Source organism: Thermobia domestica, chromosome 14 (genome assembly GCF_964235325.1).
Source record: "Thermobia domestica chromosome 14, izTheDome1.hap1.1, whole genome shotgun sequence".
In the NCBI taxonomy this organism is placed as follows: domain Eukaryota; kingdom Metazoa; phylum Arthropoda; class Insecta; order Zygentoma; family Lepismatidae; genus Thermobia; species Thermobia domestica.
In genome coordinates this window covers 130,852,674-130,876,706 of record NC_137467.1, presented here as the reverse complement: position 1 = coordinate 130,876,706, position 24,033 = coordinate 130,852,674, and the positions used below count along the sequence as shown (strand labels likewise).

The 24,033-nt window shown below is 34.7% G+C and overlaps 1 protein-coding gene across 10 annotated transcripts in view; it reads left to right on the top strand.

Annotated features, from left to right (window-relative positions):
* Positions 1–23,739, top strand: part of Hipk (Homeodomain interacting protein kinase) — a 139,702-nt gene extending 115,963 nt beyond the window's left edge. For 7 of the 10 annotated variants that reach the window (XM_081738834.1, XM_081738835.1, XM_081738828.1 and 4 more), the window contains 3 exons: positions 1,050–1,256; positions 5,193–5,237; positions 13,806–23,739. In XM_081738834.1, coding sequence (XP_081594960.1) covers positions 1,050–1,256; positions 5,193–5,237; positions 13,806–13,995 — 442 coding nt within the window. In that variant the 3' untranslated portion in view covers positions 13,996–23,739. The remainder of the gene's footprint in view (positions 1–1,049; positions 1,257–5,192; positions 5,238–13,805) is intronic. The other 3 variants (XM_081738829.1, XM_081738831.1, XM_081738836.1) reach the window with 3 other exon arrangements.
* Positions 23,740–24,033: the final 294 nt, after the last annotated feature.

Below are 24,033 nucleotides of genomic sequence, written 5' to 3'. Positions count from 1 at the left end.
AAGTTGAGGGTTATGTGGAAAGCACACTCGTACCCCTGTTGTCGTTGCGGATGATTTTCTTAACCACATTCCTTTCTTTACTTCTGTCATTCAGTTAGTTCTATCTACCTTTGGGACTGTGGATAAACACTCACTGGCACTTATCTCCTTTTCCGCAATGATTACCCATCCAAATACTGATACAGGGGACCTTATAGGAATTGGTAGAGTGTGCGGATACTAGGGGTAGTCACAATATTATACTATCATCATCATCACAAGGAATTTATGCGTTAATTCTAAAATAAAAACGTATTAAAGCTGTACAGGACTATAATACACTACGTTCTAAGTAATTTATTAAGAAATTTATCTTAAAACACATAAAGATAATTTCAAAAGTGATTTTCTTTCAATAAACCGGTTTTTGTTTAGAGGATATATTTACAACTCTTCAAAGTTCTATTTATTTTTATTTTATCATAGAGGCATTGATTTTGGACAGGCTTTTAGTAAGGTAACATTCTTGTTAATGTGTCGTTATTGTACACTAATAACAGCCGCTATCTACGGCGTCTTTGGGTACGTGTGAGGTCGCCTCTGTGGTGGGTAAGGAAATATTTGCTTATATTTTCCCCGAATGTATCTTTGCAGGTCGCTACGTAACATCTACCTGCAGTCAGCTTTTATTTGTCGATTTAAAACGGACAAAGATTAACCAGTATAAATATGTGAAGTCTGGTTTACAACTGGTGCAAAAGTTTTACAATCAGACGGGATGCATCATATCTTCCAAATTATACGTATGCAAGGTGCAAAACTTTTCACACAACCCTCAGATTTTGAGAGTATATTCTCAACAAATCGAAAACATGGAGTAGTTGTTTGCTTTCTTGATATTTGTCAAAAGTACGAAAGAAACGATAACTAGAGCAGTAGGTACCTAAAATAATTAATTCGTGTATAACCTTGCTTCTTCGTTGAATTGCATGCCTTTAAGTTAGTACTGTAAAAGCTTATGTTAGAAAAACAATAGCAAAAGTAATGCTTTTTTTGTCTTTTTTTGGTAGCAGTCGGCATAGCAGTTCTCATCTATCCCCTCAGCCCTTGGCTCATCCCACGGGTGGTACTCGCTTGTCGCCTCAACATCCGCTAGCTGCTGCAGGTCAGCCTCTGTATCACCAGCCAGAACTCTATCGCCGACCTGCTGTGTATGTCACCACTACACAGCAGGCGTATCTTCCTGCAAGCCATCAGGTGGCTCCATTTACTGCAGGGTTAGTGTTAGTTCATCTTTAGTAGCAGCTTTTTGTTATAGAAGTCATGCTTGTGTTTATTACTTTGTTTGTAGAGCACTTTATCATTACATCATCTATCTTGAGGTTTACCAAAGTCTGTCTGTGTTCTGTTACGATATAATGTGTAGAATAGGGCTGTTTCAACCTTTGGCCCTCATCCTCGTAGATATTATTTGTTCTTGGTGATTACCATTAAATAATCAACACTTACAGCATTTTCACAAATTTACCAAGCGCTAAACAAAAGTACTTTCTCATTGTATAAAATTATTTTTTAAGAGTTGTTTTGAATAATGAAATAATCAGGCAGTTCCTTTGTTTTGGAAGGGAGTGGGGGTGGAGTTGATATACAAAAAGCGAAAAGTAGTTGTTGCGAAAATTCTATGTAGCACATGAGTAAGCAAATGAAGTATGTGTCGAACAACATTGTAATGTCGTTTGTAGCTCAGTGGTGGAGCACCCCGCTAGCACGCGGATGACCGGGATTTAATTCCCCCTTTTTTAAAAAAATGTGTTCACACATTGGTATTACGTAATAAAATTTTGTGGGTGTATGGTACAAAGGGGGGAGGGGGGTGAATTTAGGAGGTTACACGGTTGGAATTGAACAATATGCTCAGTAATGTTCCAGGAAACTTGAACATCTACGTTACGTTTAAAAATTTGTTTTCCACATTGCTTGGTGTCATTTTATGATATATTAGACCAAACAAATTATTCAAGAATCGTATAAAATGCGCTTTCGGTTGCGACAGTTTTACTTGAGAAGTACAAAAATAGAATTTCTGATTTCGTTTTTTTACGGGAACAGATCAATAAGTGATGCATATTTTTTTTCTCACTCTTTATGATACAGATTTGAGACGTGAAAATCGAAAGAGAAGTACTTTGAAATTTGCTTCGATAAGGTGAACCAGCGGTAGAAATGTGAATTACTGAACAAAGAGAGTGCTTCTCTTTGTGAAGACCAGAAGGCTGTATACTTCAATGGGGAAAAGGCAAAATCCGAATGAAATGCACAGAAAAATGGTGTGCATGTATGAAGAAGACTATATGGGCCGTAGGAACCTTTTCATGTGATGCAAATTCTTTAAAAAGGGCCATGTGAACCTTGTAGATTTGCCATATACCAGGCGTTCAGTAATAGCATCAAGCGAACTGAATGTGAAAGCTCTTGAAGAAGCAATTCATGATTACAGGCGATTTCATCTTCAAACATCGTTTAACATTCCTTATGTATTATTATTATTATTGTTATTATTTCATGACTAAAATCTTAGCCGACCAACAAGTCAAATTTGTTGTGTACAGATGGCTGGCTATACTTCCAAAAGACGATCTTCTGTGAACAGGGTATTTTGAAACTTGTACCGCGCTGGGAAAAATGTGTTGAGAGTTTTAGCAGCCAAGTTAATAAGTACCTTTAATGTACGGATGTGCACTTTGTTCTTCATAAATTGTTGCGCATTACTGATTGATCTGTCTTCATAATGACACTGCGAACCCCAGATATATGAATAATATCAAGACATCTAGCAGGATATGATCCTTAACTACAAAGCTGGCTTAGAAAATCTAAAATTCAGGTTAGTAAGTCCCTTGAAGAGTGACTCCATCTAGAGTTGTAGCTGCTAATGGTCATAAATAGCAATGTAATGGCACAATAAAAATTAGGGATTATTGACCCAGAACGGTAAAATTTAAATATTTTCAGTGTACATAATCAGTGAGATACCGTTGCAACATATGTGTTACATATATTATTTTGAAGCATTATTACTGTTACAAGGAATGCAGTGTTGCCAACATGGTAGAAGCTTACATTTATGTTCAACGGGACTATGTATGTTCTTGCTATGCCTGTGTAATGGTAAGCAATAGGGTGTCTCAAAAGTCCCCTGACATAAAGTAATCGTTATCAGAGTTACAAAAATGTAAGAGGGGAAACCGTCTCCAAATGATGATTTCAATCTAAAGGAAATGATTTTTTAAAGTTGGATTGGCCGTTTGGGCTGTACACTTTTTATGCGCCCAATGTTAAATAAAAATGCAACATTGTCATTTACATGGACCCACAACATAAGTGAATGAAGTGACTGCCTTTTACGTTAACCCTTTAATGGGCAAGCATTGATAGCATTACCATTAAAATATTTAGTGTGTTTTCATGGTTAAACCATGTCTTCCTGATCATAATTTCGTAATTTTTAAAGTATTTTTGTACTTTGGTTACAAAATACAGGGTGTTTATTTCATAGCAACATTGCCATAAAATAGGTCTTACGTGTAGCTGCTGAGCAGCATTGCACTATTATGGTGAAATATCATAAGAATACTCTTAGTAATTACCAACAGTTTCCTTGAAATATGTTCCTACAGAGCAAAAAACCACAAATAATAATAATAAAAAAAAAGAAAAAAACTCGCGGAATGTTGGAGATAAAGCTTCTACCATACTAAATTTGACTGTCCCCTGTTAACGAAGATTAGAAGTATCTAAAGAAGCGACATGCAAATCATGTATGAATATTGTATGAAAGCAATAATGACAATTAAATGATCACTGAAGCTATAATTCGTGCGGATAACGCAATAGAATGCGATGTTGCTTGAGAGCAACACTGCCCACTAAAGGGTTAACGTGTCGATGGCCAGCCCCCATTCACCATACTCTTACAAAATTTATCCATCTTCCGCCTTGCCCTGGCCTCCCCAGCCCCTCTATTAATTTCATGAGGTTCATGAGGTACTCCTGGGACCCCAGTTAATGTTATGCTGTCAATTGTTTATTCACAAATTAACTGCATAAGCCACATTTACAACATAACAACTGTTAGGTGGTACTCATCACAATAGAAACAAAAAGTTTGAACAGTACGTAGCTACATCAGGACAGTAGGTATTCGAACTGATAGATGGGCTGGGGGAGGGCAGGGCGGGGCGAAGGTGGATAAATTTTATAAGAGTATGTGAATGGGACCATGTTTGAAATGAGGGCTGGCCCGCAACGTTGCATTTTCACTTAACATTGAGCGCATAAAGAGAGTATAGCCCAAACGGCTAGTCCGATTTAAAAACTTCTTTCACTTTAGACTGAAAACATCATATTTGGAGACAGTTTCCCCTCTCACATTTTTTGTAACTCTGATATCCTACCCTATGGCAGGGGACTTTTGAGTCACCCTATATATATATATATATATAAAATATAGGGTGTCTCAAAAGTCCCCTGACAGGGTAATTCTGTTATTATCACACAAAATTATTTATTACTCTGCAGGTTTGTTCCCAGTGTATCGTTGACTCGGCTGAATTGAAATAACATTCTTCCTACACTATAATGTTATATTCACCTCTATATGTTGGACAGTTATGTGATCTTCATTTATTAGGAATCCTTCCAGAATATATTTTATTCTTATGTATTTCAGGAGGTCATTTAACGGAAGGGAGAAAGGGAAAACTTGTCCATCTCTAGAAATACAATAGGGATGTACTCTTGGTTACCTCTATGCCTGTTTTCGTATATATATATATTAATAAATTGGCCCCTTAAAACTTTCCGTTCATATTCTATATTTGATAGTTCAGTCCAAACGGATCTATATTCCTTTGTTTGACATCTTCTAATCCTGTTTTCTTTTGGGGAGCTTGCAGAAAAACGGGGATAAATGCCTTCTGATTCACGTTGGGAAAAGTGTTGCTGACAAAGAAGAATAAGATAACAGGATAAGTTTTTCTTTCTTTCGTTCCGTTGCTTGCTGGTCAACAACCACAAAGAGGCTATGTAATACGTGTTTGTGAATGTACAACATGGTCGCTGTTGGTGTTTTACGGCTTTGAGGGGTGAGACAGTGGATGTTTGTGTTATTTCCTGAAACTGACTATTTTTTTTATCTGCATGTATCGTTATAGGTGGGGGAGAGAAAAGGATGAAGAATGTGCCGTAACGCTTTGTAGGTAATTAGCATGTTCAAATTACATTAAAAAATAGTGTGTAAATGGCAAAATGAGAGAGATAGTTATTATATACGACGTCTTTATGTTGCAGAAATAATTTTCGTCCTTCGTTTGATTTTTCTTAAAAAATAAATAAAATAAATGGATGAAGTTTATGGTACGCATTTGAGATATTATGGTATCAGGCCTTTGATTCCTGTGGCCATCAAATTAGAGTGAAAGGGTATTTTATATGTCGTGTTATAGACGACACTAATTCGATCCTGACCAAACTTGGCATGGTTTTAGACCTTGAAGAGCTCAATACACATTTGAAATATTATGAAGTGCAGACCATTGATTCTCGAGTTATTGACCTTCAAATTTCGATTTGGAGCCAATTGAAATGAAGAAATTCCATTAAATCGTAATCGATAATTCATCCGATCTTGACGAAACTTGACTTTGTGGTAGACATTGACAAGCTTTGTACACATTTAAGCCATTGCGAAATACAAGGTAACCAAAAAAGTTATTGCCGTTCTAGAGCAGTGATAAACAAAGAGAAATACAGTGGACGGTTCGTACTTTTAGATTTCGAAGCAATCTCCATCAGCATCCAATACCTTTTGTCAACGTTCCTGCAGCTGCACACTGCCCAGGCGATAAATCTCGACGGCCATGAATATAAAGAAGTCTGCAAGTGCGCTCGGCAAGTCTATCTCATTTGCGAAAGATCTCCCACGGAGGTGGTTGTCGACGGAATAAAACAAGTGGTAATATGTTGTCGCAAGGTCCGATGAATATGTTGCATGACTGTCTTCCAACCAAGTTGCTGAAGGGTCTTCAGGGTCCTGTTTTTCCACATGTGGCTTTGCATTTGTCATGCACGAACAGCACAGCCTTGCGATTCATCAGTACCGGCTCCTTTTGCCACAATGCACGATACTGAGATTAGAGTGATGGTTTGACCAGGTGGAAGGAGCTCGTAATGCACCATTTGCCGACAATTCCACTAGACTTCCTTTCGTAGATGTAGTCTTGAGATGTGAGGAACAGGATCACATTGCGACACCCAATGTGTGGTACGCTTAGGACTCATAGAGGAACCACTTTTTGTCAATAATAAGCAAGCAATCAAAGGTTGGTATGTTTAGGTCTTGAGTGAGAAAGGACAAACAGGTTGTCACTCGTTGTTCCTTGTTGGCTGCTGACAGTGTGTAGTTATTTGCTTGACTTGTATGGCTTCCCTATTCCATGAGGCGCAGTCTGACTGTTTCAGCGGAACTGAACCTTTCTGCAAGTTCATCACACGTTAGACCACTGTCCTCTTCGATGGCTTTATCATTAGACAGACGTGATCGTCCACTGCGAGGTTCACCCAAAAGGCTCACATCTCCCGAACGGAATTTCGGAAACCAATGCCTAGCGGTGCGTTCGTTCACAGCGTTCTCTCCATATGCCTGGCATATGCAGCGACTTGATGCGGTAGCTGACAGGCCCACTTTAAAGTCATACAACAAATACACGCGAACAAAGTTAGGTTAGTTTATTTTATAAATTAAACGAGTTTGTTTCTGAAAACTTTTTTATCTAGACACAAAACTATGTACATGCATAGTAGATGAGGAACCCTGTGGTCGGGACAAATATAGTTGCTCTTTTACATTATATATAGACCTGAAAATTTGTGAATCGTAACGTAGAAAACGTGTAAAGGTCGAGGAATTTGTGTTCGCCAAATAAGTGGGAGCGTTAGGTGTGCAGATTTTTAGTTCTCGAGTTATTTGCCATGTAAATCTGGATTTGGACTAATTTGATTAGGATTAGGAATTAGATTCCTGGGCTTTCGGCATCTATGGCCATGTTAGTCCGTCATGTATGAAGGATGTTGTTCCCCAACGATCACATTGTCCGAGGAAAGGGATGGAAGGAAGCTGTCTGGAACCTATATGTTAAGTACCATCCCGACATTTGCCTGATGTAAATGAGGAAAACCAAGAAAACCTCACTCAGAATAGCTGGCCTGAAAAAGCTTTTACACTTTTTCAACCGAATGCCCCCACTGGGAATCGAACCCGGCACCGCTCGCACTAAAGACGAGAGTGTTAGCGACTACACTACACGGAGCCACTTTGGACTAAATTTGAGTCCACAGTCGAAGTTTATAGCTAGTAGCTTAAAAACAAAGGCTTGTATACCACGATATTTCATACTCGTGTTAAGTTTGTTAAGTCTACCAACATTTCAAATTTTGTCAAGTAGAGACGTTTGGTTCCCAATTTATTGACCACTAATTTCGGCCTTGAACTTAACAAATCTGTTAATAGAAGTAAGTGTAGTGTATATTTAAAAATCAAGATTTGCTAAAAATCATTGAAGGACGATTTTTTCCGCTATAGATAAATGTACTAGTTACTATATATTGTTTTCAGAATACAAACTGATGACGTAGACAATAATTAGTTGCTGTGTTACAAGTGTTTATTAACAATGTTTAATAGTTTTTGTTTCAAAATACATTTATTTCCTTTAAGTTGGACACTTTCCAGTTGAACCGATTGCCAAAATAAACAGGTTTCAGTGTATATATTGGAACAAAAGAATGCCAGAAGATTGGAACATAATCACACATGTTCATAAGCGCTTTCATAAGTGCTTCATGAGATAGGGGAGCCGAACTAAAGAACAGAAAAGAAACTGCAAAAGGTTGCGAGTTTGCGCCATGTTGGAATGCAGGGTAATAGTGTTGCTAAACTGAAAGTAAAATGTGTTCAGGTATTTAGGGGAAAATAAAGAACTAATGGAACTCATGACTAATGAACTATTGGAAGACTGAACAGGTTGTCCGATTATATATACGGTGCACCCTGAATAATTGGACAGATTTTTTTTTCTCCTGACAAAATTATATGTATTATTACGGAACTAAACCTTTCTTTTTACGGAAGTCTTCTTTTCGCTCCAGCGTTTTAGTAACCTCATCGTAATGGACAGATAAACTGAGTTCGTTCGTATTTTCCACAGAAAATAGTTACAGCAATTGACTAATAAATCTATCTGCTATGTAGTACAATAGACAGTGTCATAAGACAATGACCTAGTAAACTCCTTCACATATCTGTCGCAAGCTAAACTTGAAATTCTTTCTTTCCTCTATGGTTAATAAATTTCTTTCTGGTGGAAGTCGTAGAAAACTTTCAAAGAGTAGAACACTAGTCGTACGGCCAAGGATTCTATGTGGACTTTCCCTTAGTGACAAATTCACTTCTCTTTTCCTTGAGGCCTGCATCTTTCAATGCAACTTCGAAGATAAGGAGCAAACGTTGTTTACTCTATGATAAAATTTTTAACTTCCTTAGCTTTTTAGTATCGACAAAGTGGATACTTTCAAGTATCTAGGATCATTATTAACACCAAAATCGTATTCACGAAGAAATTAAATGTAGACTTTAAAAGCAGGGAATTCATGTTATAGATCTTTTGTCGTCTTGAATTCTCTCGAGGAATTTGAAGCTTAAAATATATAAAACGATAATCATGCCTGTTGGCCTGTATGGGTGCGGAACATGGTCGCTTACTCTGAGGGAAGAATGTAGACTGAAAGTATTTGAGAACAAAATCCTAAGACGAATATTCGGACCCTAAAGGGACGGAAATGGGGAATGCTGAAAACTTCATAACAAGGAACTGCACACGTTATACCGTTCAGCAAATATTGTTAGGTCATTAAGTCTAGCAGGCTCAGGTAGGTAGGTCATGTAGCCAGAATGGAAGAAAGTAGGAACGCTTTCAAAGTTTTAACTGGAAATCCATTCGGAAAGCGACCCTTAGGAAGACCTAGGCGCAGATGGGAGGACAGCATTAAGGTGGATCTCGCAGAAATAGGAATACAACGTAGAAACTGGATCCAGTTTGCTAAGGATAGAAAATAGTGGAGAGCTTTTGTGAAGGCGGCGTTGAATCTCCCATCTCTATAGACCATAGAGTTAGTTAGGTTCATCCATATTATTATTGCTAGAGGACGTTGTCGCCATATATTGAAAGAACACTAAACTACTTAAAATTAACTTCCATTTGAATTTATTGTGAAGATTTTGGCGAGTAAAGAATGTGTATAATTGTATATATATATATATATATACCATTAAACATTTTGTGTAATTGTAATTGATGGTGCTTTTGAACACAAATATCTACCAAGTTGACAACACTCCATACCTATGACTAGAGACCGGATGTCCAGGCACGAGCATTTATAATTCAAGAAATACTAAAATTTAATTCGAAATAATGAGCATAAACATTCAATGACGATAAAAACCAAATTTAAATTAAGAATCGTGTTCAGACGGTTGATTGTTTATATAGGACGTCTTCTGAAGAAAGAAGAATGATATTGAAGTAAGATTTGAAATTGTTGTTGTAGACTGAAAGTATTTCTTCAGTCTACTTTGGAAGAATGAAATTGTTTCTGTGTACATTTATACTTCATACATCCGTCCAAAGTCGGCAGCTTCGGACTGATGTATTATTACTTTGCTCACAACAGTGTAAACGTATGAATAGGTAGATTACTAAATGTACTTTAATCTAATACATTTTGACTGACTTTCGGAAGGAATTATTCATTGCGATTGCTCATAACAAGGTGTTTTTTTTTTTAAGTTGTCAGTTATGTCTTTCATTGTAATATACTTCTGTTTTCCTTCTTTATATATATATATATAAAGAAGGAAAACAAAAGTATATTACAATGAAAGACATAACTGACTGTTTCGACTAACAAGAATAAACTAAATTTTCAAAGATGAAAAGTGTATCTGATAAAAATGTTCTTCCCTGCTTTAAATATGCCACGATTACAACCACGGAAACAGGATTGTTTATATATATATATAAAAACAATCCTGTTTCCGTGGTTGTAATCGTGGCATATTTAAAGCAGGGAAGAACATTTTTATCAAATACACTTTTCATCTTTGAAAATTTAGTTTATTCTTGCTAGTCGAAACAGTTCTTTCACATTTGTTGCAGTGACATTGTTATGTCTCGGGATAAAGCTTGAGTTTGATCTGAACATAAGTTACATTTTGTTATTTTAAAATTTCTTGGAACTGAAATAAATCTTTCTCGAAGGAAGAGAGATATGTAGTTATCCCGATGAAGTACTGATTTTGAGGGTAATGCAAAGAATAGGCAGTACTAGGCATTTAAACAATAATTAAAGCAACATAAAGTAAAGTAGACGAAACAATTTGGATAAAAGATCTTGGACAAATTGCCCAGGAAACAACTGTTCTTTGAATCATGGTGATAGTCAAGAAACAGTTAAATATTTAAAAGTTGATGCTTTTCCTTTCCATCATATCTGGATTATCAAAAGTACATAAAGAAATAATACCTCTAAGAACAATTATTTCAGAAAATAATTTTGAGAGCTGAAAATAGTTTACGAAATTTATCACCAACAGCACAGGAAACTTTAAATACGTAATCAAAAATTGTCTAATCTTATTTCAGATGTAATTCCATTAGTAACTGCAAATAAATTTAAGTTAGCTTTCATCGATTTGGGTCTTATTCTAATTAGATTCCTACAGAACAGAAATTTTCGAAATTCTCAGCGGAAGATATTTCATTTGATATGGTTTTCGACACTTCCATTCTTTACATATTCCGTCGATTAGGACAGTGGTTCTCGGCGTTTTCGAACGTAGTCCCTCTTTGGGTGAATGCGATTGTTCTGAGCGTCTCCCGTTATGTTAACCCAGGACCCGTTTTGGAAAAGAGAACGCTTCTGCTGGGCGTTCATGCCCACGTTGAGAACCACTGGATCAGAACATCAAAAACTGGATAAAGCAAAGTTTGAATTTTCACTTGAAAAAAAAATCTAGGAATTTTTTAACATACAATTTTCTCAAAACAAAGCTCAGGCGATTTCGTTCATGTCATATAAATAAATGTCCCATTAATAACCGTGCAAATGGCACAAGTTATTTCCTTTGTAAAACTTCACACATGGTAATTTCCTATTTTTTGTTCGACAGAGTTGTCGAAAACGATTGTGGCGATTTTGTTCACATTGAATAAATAAATAGTTCAGCACCAACTGCGACATGATAGTGATTTAATTTTAAAATGGCAGCTAGAAAACTGTGACCCGTATCTTCTATTTTATAATATATTTTTAGCTCTACCAGTGGGTCTGATATAAAGCTACCACTGATGCAGGCATTGTGTTTCTTGCAATGTATCGAGATTTGTTATTTATTTATTTATTTGAGGGCATTAATGTTCTAATACTGGTTCGAAAGGTTTTCCTTTTAGAGAGATGGGTAATTAGTAGTCCGGGTTGTGTTGATTTGGAACTGCATTGATAAGTTTTTAGTTCCTGCAGTGAGAATCTTCGGGAGGATTTTGAGTTTCTTAAACCTAAGAATTGTTTTTTAAAATAACTGGTGTCACATCACAACGTGTTCAAATAACATGGCTGTTCATAGACAAAAGATTTAATTTTCTTGGGAGACAATATATACATCAAGCAAGTGTCTAAATTATGTTTTATGTAGATTTTAAGGGAGAAAATATTTTATAAATCAGAATATTAATAGGTGAATCTCGCTGATTCAGTGCTTAAATATACTTATAATGTAGTAAATCACGCTCAATATATAACGTTTCAGCTCCGTTATAGAGCCTTCCTGAGAGAAGGAGGGACAGTTTGAGGAAGGTTATTGTACTTAGTTGAAATTTAACATTTTCGTCCTATAATTTTGAGTGAGATTCATAGAAAATAGAAGCAAGCCAAGGTAATGTAATCGTAATAAGCACTTAAGGCTTTACTTAATGACATAATAGGATGAATAATAATAATAATAATAATAATCACTGAAGCGTCCAAATGAAAGACTTCATGCCTATGCCACGTTTCAATGACCTTGTCATCTTCATTATGCGGGATTTGTTAGGAAGAAATTATACTCTTCTAGAATTACATAATTCTGTCAGTATCCTTCAGTTGTACGGAAAATGTTAATGTGTCTTGATTCTGTTACTAAAATTTCTCGTTAAAACTGTTATTTCCTCGCTTCATCATTCGTTCCGGAAGTACCGGCAAAACTGTTGTATTAATACACTTAATAATTATGTTTCTATAAAACTGCTATACTACCTCAGTAAAATTGGAGGATATTGATAGAAATACGTATGTAGTTCCACAAGCATCATTTTTTTTCTAATATATCACGCATGATTAAGATAAGGAAGTCAGCGTCCATACGCTGTCTTAACTTTCGGGTGCTTCAGAATTTGTTTTTTTAACTTCGGGTTTGTTACAAACAGCACTTGCAAGTACTGAAATGTTGCACACAATTTTGAAGTCTTTGGACTTCGACGGTGTACGCGCAAAAATAAATAAATAAAAAATAAAGTAAAAGTCTCAGTTTTAGAAGATCCCAAAATGGAAATACGCAAAACACGTCATACAGCGTAGTCAGTCGGTTTTCTGTTAGAAAAATGAAGAGTTGTTCAGCACAGTTACTCATGTGCGTATGTTACAGCACTTCTTTAAAATGTGACTGTTGCCTCGATTCGCAGTAAATGGGAGGTGTATGGCTTAAGTTATCTTAGGTAGTTGACCATAAAAGTATTTTTTACGTATATAAATAACTTTGATAAGTACATCAAAGATATTCATATAAGTACATACATCTCTAACTGCGGCCGGAGGAGACAAGTAAGACTGCTAGATTTACCCATACTCAAATAAAAACGTATTGAAAATACTTCAAATACTATAGTTAGTTTTACAGTAAACATGAAGGTAAGAATGACTATTAGAATAACAATAAGAAAATCGTAAAATTAAATCAGTTATTGCCACATCGTTCGGCAGGATTGTAATTGCTGTTCATTGATTTGAGCTCTGTGTGAGGAGTCCAGTAAATTTTGTGATGCGCTTTTGTTGATTACCAGAAAACAGAAGAAGCAATGTTTAGAATAGCGTAACACAATACTGAAATCAGTGTCCCCGCGTAGCATAGTCGCTAACGCTCTTGCTTTCGGTTCGAGCGGTTCCAGGTTCGATTCCCGGTGGGGCATTCTGTCAAAAAAAAGTGTAAAAAGCTTTTTCAGGCCTGCCATTCTTAATGAGGTTTTAATGTTTTTTTTTTTTCTTATTCATACCAGGCAAATGCCGGGATGGTACCTAACATACAGATCCCAGGCCGCTTCCTTCTCTTTCCATAGATAAGTGTGCTCGCCGAGGGACGTCATCCCTCATACGTGAGGGCTACCCTGGCCATCGATGCCAAAAGCCCAGAAATCTAAAATCCTAAATCCTGAGTACTGAAATGAGTTCAGTTGAATTGATATGGTTATTGAGTCACCGCTATCTGATTCGCTTTTTTGTTTCTTTCTTGAGCGGTATTATCTCTACTAGTATAAGTATTAATAGGAACGTCACGTCCGTTTTACTACTTTCTAAAAGTGAGATGGAGTTGAGGTATATAGATTTGGTTCTGTGTCAGTGTCAGCCATATTAAATATTACTGAGTGTAACTCTTGTTATTATTATTTTCTATTCAGGGCTTTGCCTCCACCAGCTCATCATGGAAGTGCGCGTCCTGTTTTGGCCACACATCCTTCCCATCCACTTCCGGCGCACATGCAACCAGCTGCAGTGTTTCCAGCACATCCACAGGTTGCGGCGTCGTATGGATATGCTCCTCTTAGCCCAGTCAAGTCTCAATACCAGCATCTATGGTTCACAGAATAAAAACCGACGTAGTAAGACTGCTCTTTTATGTTGAAGGTTTTCATTTATTTCACCCTCGTTTCTGGAATTAGCAGAACAACGGACTGCATATCTTAATAATGAAATGACCATTTTTTTTAAAGATAAACGGAAAAAAACACCTGTGTTTTATTCTTTCTTTCTCGTCTATTTGTAGCATTGTTATTGTAATTCTGTCTTGTCTTTGTTGTGACAAATAATTTTAATGGTGTGTAATTAAAAGAAGATTACAATCGTGGGTTGTGTAATAGTTGTTAGCCAACAACTAAAAATATAACAAATGATATATATGTAAATATATATATGTAAATGCAAAAAGTGACCAGTGACAAAAATGCATTAATAGAAGGTAAAAAGTATGCATTTGAAACAAGTGGTTTTTCGACAGAAATGGTTACGATAGTGTAAATTAGCTCGCAGTTTTACTAATTTTTGAACAACAACAAAAAAAAGTAATGCATGTTTTTTAGAATCAGTTTGATCAATTCTTTGTGACGGTCCCCGTTTTTTATTTAATGGTTGAGCCTCTTTTACGAATTGGATACCAGATGATTGGTGACAGGTTATATTATATTTCTCTCTTGTTTGAAAGACTTCGTTGCATTATTATAGAAATGCATTTGTAAGTGACGAATAATGATGATGAACCAGAGAAAGTTGTCTCTCTGGGATTGAGGGACTCAGCATGAAATACTTCTAGCAATTTTATTAATTTTTCCTCTTGTATTTTTTTTTAATTTATTGTGATGTATTCCCGCATGGTGATGTCTTAATGAACCATGCAGAGGAAAGTTGTTTTTTCATTAATAGTTGAATTGTGTATATAATATATATATTATATATATATATATATAGCGAGAGAAAGAAAGCTAGATATTAAAACCCCATCAGAGAACAGGGTTTGTTGAAGTCAATTTTTAAACTAATTATTTTTTTTCTTGAACGGGTATATACATGTACATAGTGAGTGACATTTTATCGTGCGACCTGCTTTCGTGTAGATAATAAATTTGTAAAGAATGGGGAAACATGCCATGATGATGGTCGGATGCAATCGCTAGATAACGCAAATTGTGAGTACCAAAAAACACGGAACACACACACACACACACACACACAGTCAACAGAAGTTAATGATAGTACGTCCAAGCATCATCCTCCCGCGAGGACATAGCGTCCTACGTGTAGTACGCACAGAAACTTGTGCGAATGGATGTAAACTTGTACTGTCAGCAGGATGTAATTGAGTTTCGATATATTAGACATACATACATAACCTGTAACGAAAACCTGATTGGTACAATTTCATGACATTGTTCCTTCGTTATCAGCTTTAAAGCCAGGTCTGTTATAGATCAAATGTAATTATACCTTTGCAAAGACATTCGTTATATTATATTTTGAAAGAGCAGTGTGATGTTTCTTACTCTTTATTAATTTTACTGTTCGTATTACTATATTATAACCCCCATAGCAGAACATGCCGCGAACTGCGATATGATCGCAGAAAATCTCCGCGCCTGTGCAGAATAATTGCCATGTAACGCTGTAGTAAAAACATGATAGTATCATCTTGATTTTTTATTTTGGGAATTCCTGCAGAAAATTTTTGACTTACAAAAGCTCATCGCAGAAAGACAAAGAAAGTTCTACCATTGGAATTATAACTAATAAATATACTTGAAAAACGAAGAGCGAGCGGTCCTGAGTTCGATTCCCGGTGGAGGCACTCGGTCGAAAAAGTGTAAAAATCTTTTCCAGGCCAGCAATCCTGAATGAGGTTGTCTTGGGTTTTCCTCATTCACACCAAGCAAATACTGGAGTGCTACCTAACATATAGGTCCCAGGCTGCTTCCTTCCTTCCCTTTCCCCGAATAATGTGCTTGCCGAGAGACGTCATCCCTTATACGTAATGGGCTAACATGGTCATAGATGCCGAAAGCCCAGAAATCTAAATTGTAAATCCTAAATCTTCGAAAAACGAATAATAATATAACATCATAACAATACTTCCGTTCTGCGAGCACGACGTTTCTGTCTTACTAAAAGGGCTACAGCATTACCAGGAGGACAAATGCTTGGACGTTCAATCATTAAGTAATTAACTTGGTCTTTCTACTTCTAATGAAACAAGTGCCGTGGTGATGGCAGAGCATTTTTTTTTTTTCGAAAGGTTTGTATTTTTTCTCTCTTATCCCCTGCTCGTTAAGAAAAAAAGTTTTAAGAAGTACAGGTGGCTGATACTTTTAAATCACATTTTCATACTAGTGTTTTATTATTGTAACTACATGTTTGCTATTAATGTTTCATCTTTCAATGTATTTTAGCATCTAAATTGTATAAGGAAATATTATAATTAAGTAGTAGACAAAGAGAAAAACGGCTTTGTGACGGTAATTCTTAACAGCATTATTATACATATTGTAATTTCCTCGTAAAACAAGAGAAAGTAACTGTCATTTAATTTTTAAGTGTATTATATCACCTTTTGCTTCTCAGTACTCACAAACTTCCATTATCCATATTGTGTATTGTTATGTATATAATCTATTAAAAAAATAGCATTATCATTAACGCATTTGCATTTTCATCATGACATTGTAACGGTGTAAATTGATTGAAGTCAATAGATGTGATAATTAAGTAGCGATGAAGACTACGATTTTAATGTAGATAGTGATGGGTTTTTGACTATAAACAATTATCATGTCCTCTTTGAGTATTGTTTTTGTGTATTTAAAATATATAAATATATATATATACATGCTGGAGAGTTTGGTGGGTCCGATCCTATTGCCATATGTACTCTCAGTGATATTGTAGTGATTATATTAATCATGTCAGATGAACATTATTTTTGGAATTAAAAAAAAAAAAAGAGAAAAAATGGGTGGGAGATTTATTAACGAGGGTGGTATATACCCTCATATTGTACATTGTAGAATTGTGTTCATGTAGTATGTGAGCGTGAATGTGTGTGAATTGCAAAACCTTTTACTAAATATATTGGTTCCTGAGTCGGGGTCCGCAGTGTTGTGGTAGAGCCCAGCTAGCCTTATTTAAGTGACTTGTAGTAAAATATTAAAAATACAAAAAACAAGTAGTGCACAGGAACTCTATGTTTTTGGTGCATTGGATTATGGGTAGTATTCTTTTTGTTTTTGTTTTTTTTTTTCAGTCATAGATAAGTGACAAGTACAATTGTATGCAATATCATTGACCCTTATACACATTATGAAATCAAATATAGTAGTATAATTAGGTTATGCTTTTAGTATTAATCAACACGTATAATTATTAGGTTTTTCTTTTTTATATATGTGTGGACAATTCATATGTATTAAATGTTTCGGTTAGGTAGCTTGGACTTTTCATTTTTTAAATTGAAAACAATAAAATTGTATACTTTGCTTGTCACAGATAAACAATAAACGATTCTTCAGCATCACAGTTTTCGCAATTAAATATTATATATATAGGTAAAAAAAAAAAGAAAAATAGTGTTACCAAAGAGAGATGTTCCTTGCAGTTAAACAAGTAAGTAAGAGGTACTACCTTCTCTGCATACGAGCAAAAAATGTGACAACCTTGCATCATATGATTTATTTATTCATTTTTTTGCATGAACTAGTAAGTACTACATATTTAAAAAAAAAGAGTAGACAATATGAATCAGGTATTGTTATATTCAGTGGATTTTTTGTGCGCGTTTGTGACACGTGTTGTTTGCTGGATTCAGATTGTTATAGTCAGCGTTTAGTTGCTTGTGATCTGTGTGTATATAGATATACATTTTAAAACATGGGAATTTATTAGAAATGTAAAAATAATCATATTCTACTAGACGTTTGCAGTGATGGTCCCTCTGTTACTTTTTTTCTTAAGAATTGATTATTATTAAATGGCCACTACATAAACAAAACTTAAATAGATTATTACATAGTGTATAAAAATATATATATAGAAAAGAGATTATATATATATATATATATAAACGGTTTTAGTCATGTTCGTGTTTTTCATTGTAATGAGCTTACTAAAGGAAAAAAAAATAAGTGTCAATTTATTAGAATGCACTCTTAAACATACGCGCATTTTTAGATGTAAACAAAAATAGAAAACCAACACTAATAAACGTGTCTGTATTTTTTTCTTTTTTCCTTTTTGTTTTTAAAGGTAATTTGGTGGCCTGGTGATTAAATAGATGCATACATATATAGTATTCTCTATATATATAGATATATATATATATTTTTTGTCACATTCAGTAAAACATTGTTTTCAAGTATTTTTTTTTTTTTTTCGTGGGTTTAAAATATAAGATAGCCTCAGTATTTATGTTCGTATATTTGAAGCTTAATTATGAAGGCAAAAGATTAAATAAATATAGTTGCTGTTTTATGTATACAAAGCAAACTTAATGCGTTCCACTTGGTAAAATCAGCAAGTAAAATATTTGAACAGCAAGTAGTTGTGGGTTAGTGAATGAAATTACAAGTGGTTGTTTGAGGTATACTGATGAATTTGTTGTTGTTAAGATTTGTCTGTTTCAAGGTTGGGAGGTGTAAATATTTTGAGTATTTAGGTTAAAGTAAAGGATGATGAGAAGTCTAGAGTACGAAGAGTGTAAATTATGAGTGTTGCCAGGTGCCTTTATGCGTGGGGTAATCCCTCATTTTTGAGGATATTTAAGAAAATTAAATTTGATCGCTACAGCGTGTACTGGTAGGGAAATTTGAGCTTCTGGTATTAGACAATTGATGAGGACAGAATTTCTCTTGCTGATCTTTTTTTACATATAGAGACTATTATGTAGCCAAGCCTAAACGCTAAAGTTGCTAATTTCAGGTTTTTATATATATATATATATATATATATATATATATATATATATATATATATATACTGATAGCATAATTGACACAGGGAAATTCTTATAGGGTGGTGTACACTACTATGAGGGGTCGCGGTGGCTCAGTGGTAGGGCGTTCACCTCGTGCATGGAGTCCCTGGTTCGATCCCAGCTCGCGCCAAGTGAACTTCGTGGTGGACAAACACCGCGGTCATGGTTTTCTTGGGGTTCTCCCGTTTCCTCCCACTTCCTTCATTCATTTCTCATTATCACCGTCTCCTTTAGCTTAGCTGGCATAGCCATGGGACATAGAACTTAAAGATTTAATTTTTTACACTATTATGAAAGCTTAAATACAATATTTTCTCTTGCGTTGATAACTGTCAGAAGACGTGCAATTATGAGCAAACATTTTTGAGAGTATAAAAGATTCAGGATGCACTTTATCATTGTCGATGTAATCGAGAGAAGTTCAATGGGACAAAATATATTGGCTGTGAAGTTTTGTTTTATCAGTAATTGTAATGTAAGTTAAAATGAATCACACTTCTAGTTTACTGGAGGTCTCTTTTTTTATGTCTTAACTATGATAGTTGCACGAAATCACACTTCAAAATGCTTGTTTTCTGATTTGAACTCATTAATTTAAAAAACAAAAACAAATGATTAGACACTGTTCGTCCTTGTGTAAATATAAATAGCGAGAATTGTTGGAACGCCTGTCACTACAAAATAAAGTAGAATCATCTTTTATGATTTCCGTCAAATATATGGATTCACATTTCTTGGGATATTTTTAGTTCTGTTGTAATAGACATAAGAAACGTGCATCAGGAAGATAGGGCTGTAGGACGTAATTAGGCACGCAGCAGGCTCAAATAAAAGCAACTTTTTACGTCAGTGTATAATTATCGTTTCAAGGAAGAATAGGTTAAAATTTTGTGAAGTTAACATCAACTTTAGAAATAATAGAGCTCTTTCCGCTTGAAACATACAGCACGTTAGATAATGGTGTGTCAGTTAGATATGATAGTGGGCTTCGAGTCCTTGTAAATAAAATTGACGGTATGTAATATATTTTCAGAACAACTAAAACAGACGGCGAAAGTAAAAATTTTAGAAAGAAATGTCCCTAGAAGTTCAGAAGTACGAAATGTAATATTTTCTCAGATGGGATTACAGTTAAGAAGAATGTTACGACCACTATGACGCCGTCTCTCTCAGCTGTAACTAACGTTTTTTCTACTCCCACCACTCTTTTAACTTAGTTTTCTAGCAAGCTGTATTTTTTTCAGGCATTATTTATCCGTTTACAGTTCTAAAGAAAAGATACACGGATTTCGTTTTGAACAATTACGAACATGAAATTTGATCAGTTATAATAAGTATATTTAAAATGGCTGATAAGTTATGGAATGTTAATTTCATCCCTAGTTGTACTGGCTTGGCTACATGGTATAAACAATAGCTAGTTAACCAATGCGTAAAATAGGATTTTTTGAAGCGTAAATTTGACGAGTTGGAAAATGAACGTAGAGTAAAGCAAATACCAAGTTTCATTTTAAAAAATAGTAAAAAAACATGAACTTGTTTTCTCTCCTAACAGTCTTGAATTAAATTAGAATTCTGTAGGAACATGGTTCTCATTCGAGATTATACCAAGTGGTTCGTGTTTTTTTTTTATCATATATATATATATAACAATGGAATCTAATGGAAAGTTTGTTGTAATGCGAGGAAGGTAGGAAATTTATCTATCTCTCTCTATATATAAGTAACATACATAAAGGAACCATGTGATAAAAGTTCTGTGCCAACCTAGTTTTATACTGATGTAGTTGCCTGCTCTGTATTGTATCGACAATCTCATGTCTCATCTGTATTAATTCCACGTCATTTATAAATTTAGCAAAAAATTAAATAAATAAATAAAACTTTACTTGTGGGTGTAAATTCCTGTATATGTTCTTTTGTGTATATTGGATAAAAAAACATATCATTTTAATAACATAAGTGTTATGGCTGTATTTATCGCAGTGAAAAGCAAATTAATCAGAATTAGTACATAATGTGCATTGTAGCCAGTTAATAGTACATAATAACATTTTTCCTTATCATAATTGACACTAGGTATGTATAAAAAGAAGTATAACTTTGTTTTTTAAAATGCCCTTTTCAATTATTAAAAAAAAAAATCTCATACCTGTAGGGTCATAAGTTGCGGAGAGTGAGTGAGTGATTTTAAAAATAATGGTTCTAACAGATCTATTAGAACAGATGTTCAAGTTAAAATTGTTTGTTTTTTATATGTCTAGTATGCCTTGTAGTTCTGTGGTACTGTTCGATCTTTTCACCAAAAGCAACACAAAAGAAAAAGAATGCTTTTAAAGCCTATTAAAGGTAATCTCGAAATGCTAATAATAAGAAATAAAATCCTGTTTATTAGGAATTTCTTTCTTGGTCCACTAGAGACAGCGTAGCAGGAGAACTGTGTTCTTTTCAAAAACACGAAGAAGCAAGCAGGTTTATGTAAAATGAGTATTGTTTTGTGTACCAGGTACTTTACAGTCTATTTGAGCCTCAGTAGAATGACTAGTTCGTAAAAACTTAAAAAATAAAAAAAAAAAAAAATAGCAAGGGGGATATACGGCACTATTGTGGTATGTTTTCCTGAAGGCATGATGGTGTAGGCTGCTCCGAAAGAGAGGAGAATGAACAAAAAAAAAATGTACGAATTATCTTTGTGGAAACCGTATTGCGTGCTTCACTACTACAATTGAGCCAAGAATTCAGATGCTGTTGCGAGAAAGAGTAGATCTTTAAGTGTTTATTCACACTATAAATGAATGATAAGTCATCTAAGAAGCGCATTCTTTTAGACTTGTACAGAAGGAAGCAAAAGTACATACTTAGAAAAATCTCCTCGTTCTCTTTTTCGTGATTGTCTGTCTTTGAACATACTGTATTTACTCGAATACGAGTACAAAGTTTCTTAAGTATAGGCTAAAATTCTTTAGGAGCGCTTGTAATCGTACGTTTTTAAGTAAAATACACTGTTTAATTTTTCAGTTCATAACATTGCGTAATATTTTTCAAAATGGATAGATACTACCGGTAGTTCTATCTGGAAAGATATTTCTTACAATTGCTGTGCATCTGATGATGATCCGTTAGTTTGGTAGTTAGTTATCTGTATTGATCTTACAGAATCTTCAAACCGACATAATTTTTTAGACAGGTGCGTATATTTGATTAAATACGGTATTTGTCATCAATTTATATCGTAACATAAGTGGATCTCTGTTGATGAATATTTAAATTTTCTGTGCACGAAGCGACTTTTGGATAGTGCTTGGATGGAAGACCCTCCAACATGGTTTTTATTTTCCCAATAGGCCGTTTTGAATATAGTTGGTCCGTTTCCCCTTTTAGTTTCATTGTAAAATTGGCGACATGTGGGTATATGCTTCAGCTGGCCGTTCTGCATATACAATTCGACTGCCATCCCTTCGGTCTTAATTATGTTCTTAGTCTGTAGGGCAAATTCGTGTGTCTTAGAATAGATTCGAAGAATCGCAACAAAATACCGTTAATGGATTTGATAGAACTATATTGAATGTTAGGACAAAGACTACTTTTGCACACAAATATATTTGTTCTTAATTGTTTATGGCAATTTTTATTAATTGTTTATGGCAATTTTTATTATTTAAGTGTACGCTAGCTTTAAAATATTGAGAAAATTTGTCGGCTGTAATGTTTTAAAATTTATATTCCGAAAATGTTAAATTCACTTTCGTATGATGTAGAACCTGAATTACTTAATCATCAGAAACGAAAATTGACATTGTGTTGTAGGCAAATTATCGAAGCTTTATGTAACTTCTAATAATATCGAAATAAACAGTGACAGGGTAGGTCTATGATAAATGAATTCCATCTACCTCAGACTTCGTTTCGTATATGCAACAATTATGATTGATTATAGCATTTGTAATATATATGCAATAGGTGTTGAGTGTTGGTATATAAGTACGGCGGGTTTTGTGTGTATGTCATTCTGCAGGAATGTTTTTGTGTTCATCTTGAATGTAAAGTATCTTGTACATACATACACAATAATAATAATTCCATATTGACGTGAGATGTGTGATAAGAGCTCGAACCAATTTAGAAGAGGACGTAAAATATATATATAAAAAAGTAATTGTGTATATTTATATGCACATATATACGCTCATAAATACTTAAAGAAGGAAATTGACCATTACACTTGAGAAGTGTGTGCATAAAGGAATTTCTTTTACATTTTAAATAAAATAAATTTCTTCATATACATAAACACGTACATACAAAGATGGTGCCTCTATTTAAACTGAGCGTGAATGTTTTCAAATTTTCAAGACTGTTGCACCTGCCTGCCATCTGTTGACAGTGGGACCAAGCTCCACTTACATGGGTGTTTTTAAAAAAATATATTTAAAAAAAATACGGAGTCATGATCTCAGTCAGTCTGATATTTGATGACTCTTTGCAACAAGTAACGTGCTGGTTATCATGACTTTGAAAAAAAAAAAAGTTAGAAGTATCTGTATGTAAACTGAGCTTGCATAGAATTTACAAATATTTTATGGTATTGAAGCTCTGTATCATAAATGTTGCCTTTTTATGTCATACATTGATATACATATATAATTCCTTGTTAGGAAAAAACAGTGACTGAAGAAAAACAAAAAAATTGTAAATTTCTTAACCACAAAAAAAAAAGTATGGTGTCAGTAGTTTTTTTCTCTGCTTGCTTGTATCCGTCTCCTAGTCAAATGCAGAGGGGAAAATGGTGTACATTTGGCATATTAAATTTACTAGTAGAAGTATACCATGTTTTATTTTTACAAAACTTTTTTTTAGAGTTATTCTACACAGTATCCACGTACTCCTAGAGAACAATATCAGTTTAATTTAGTTGTGGTATATGTAACACTAATTTCATACTCACTGTCTGGTATCCCTTTGCGTTCGAAGTCACGCTGGGAAATTGTTGATGCACGAACGACCATCCATAGGGCTAACAATTACCCACACACAGTGACTGCGTTCATAGATCGCTTTGCCAAGAATGATCTCGTAAAGCAACCATGCTTGAATGGGCTTCAGGATATGTCAGACAG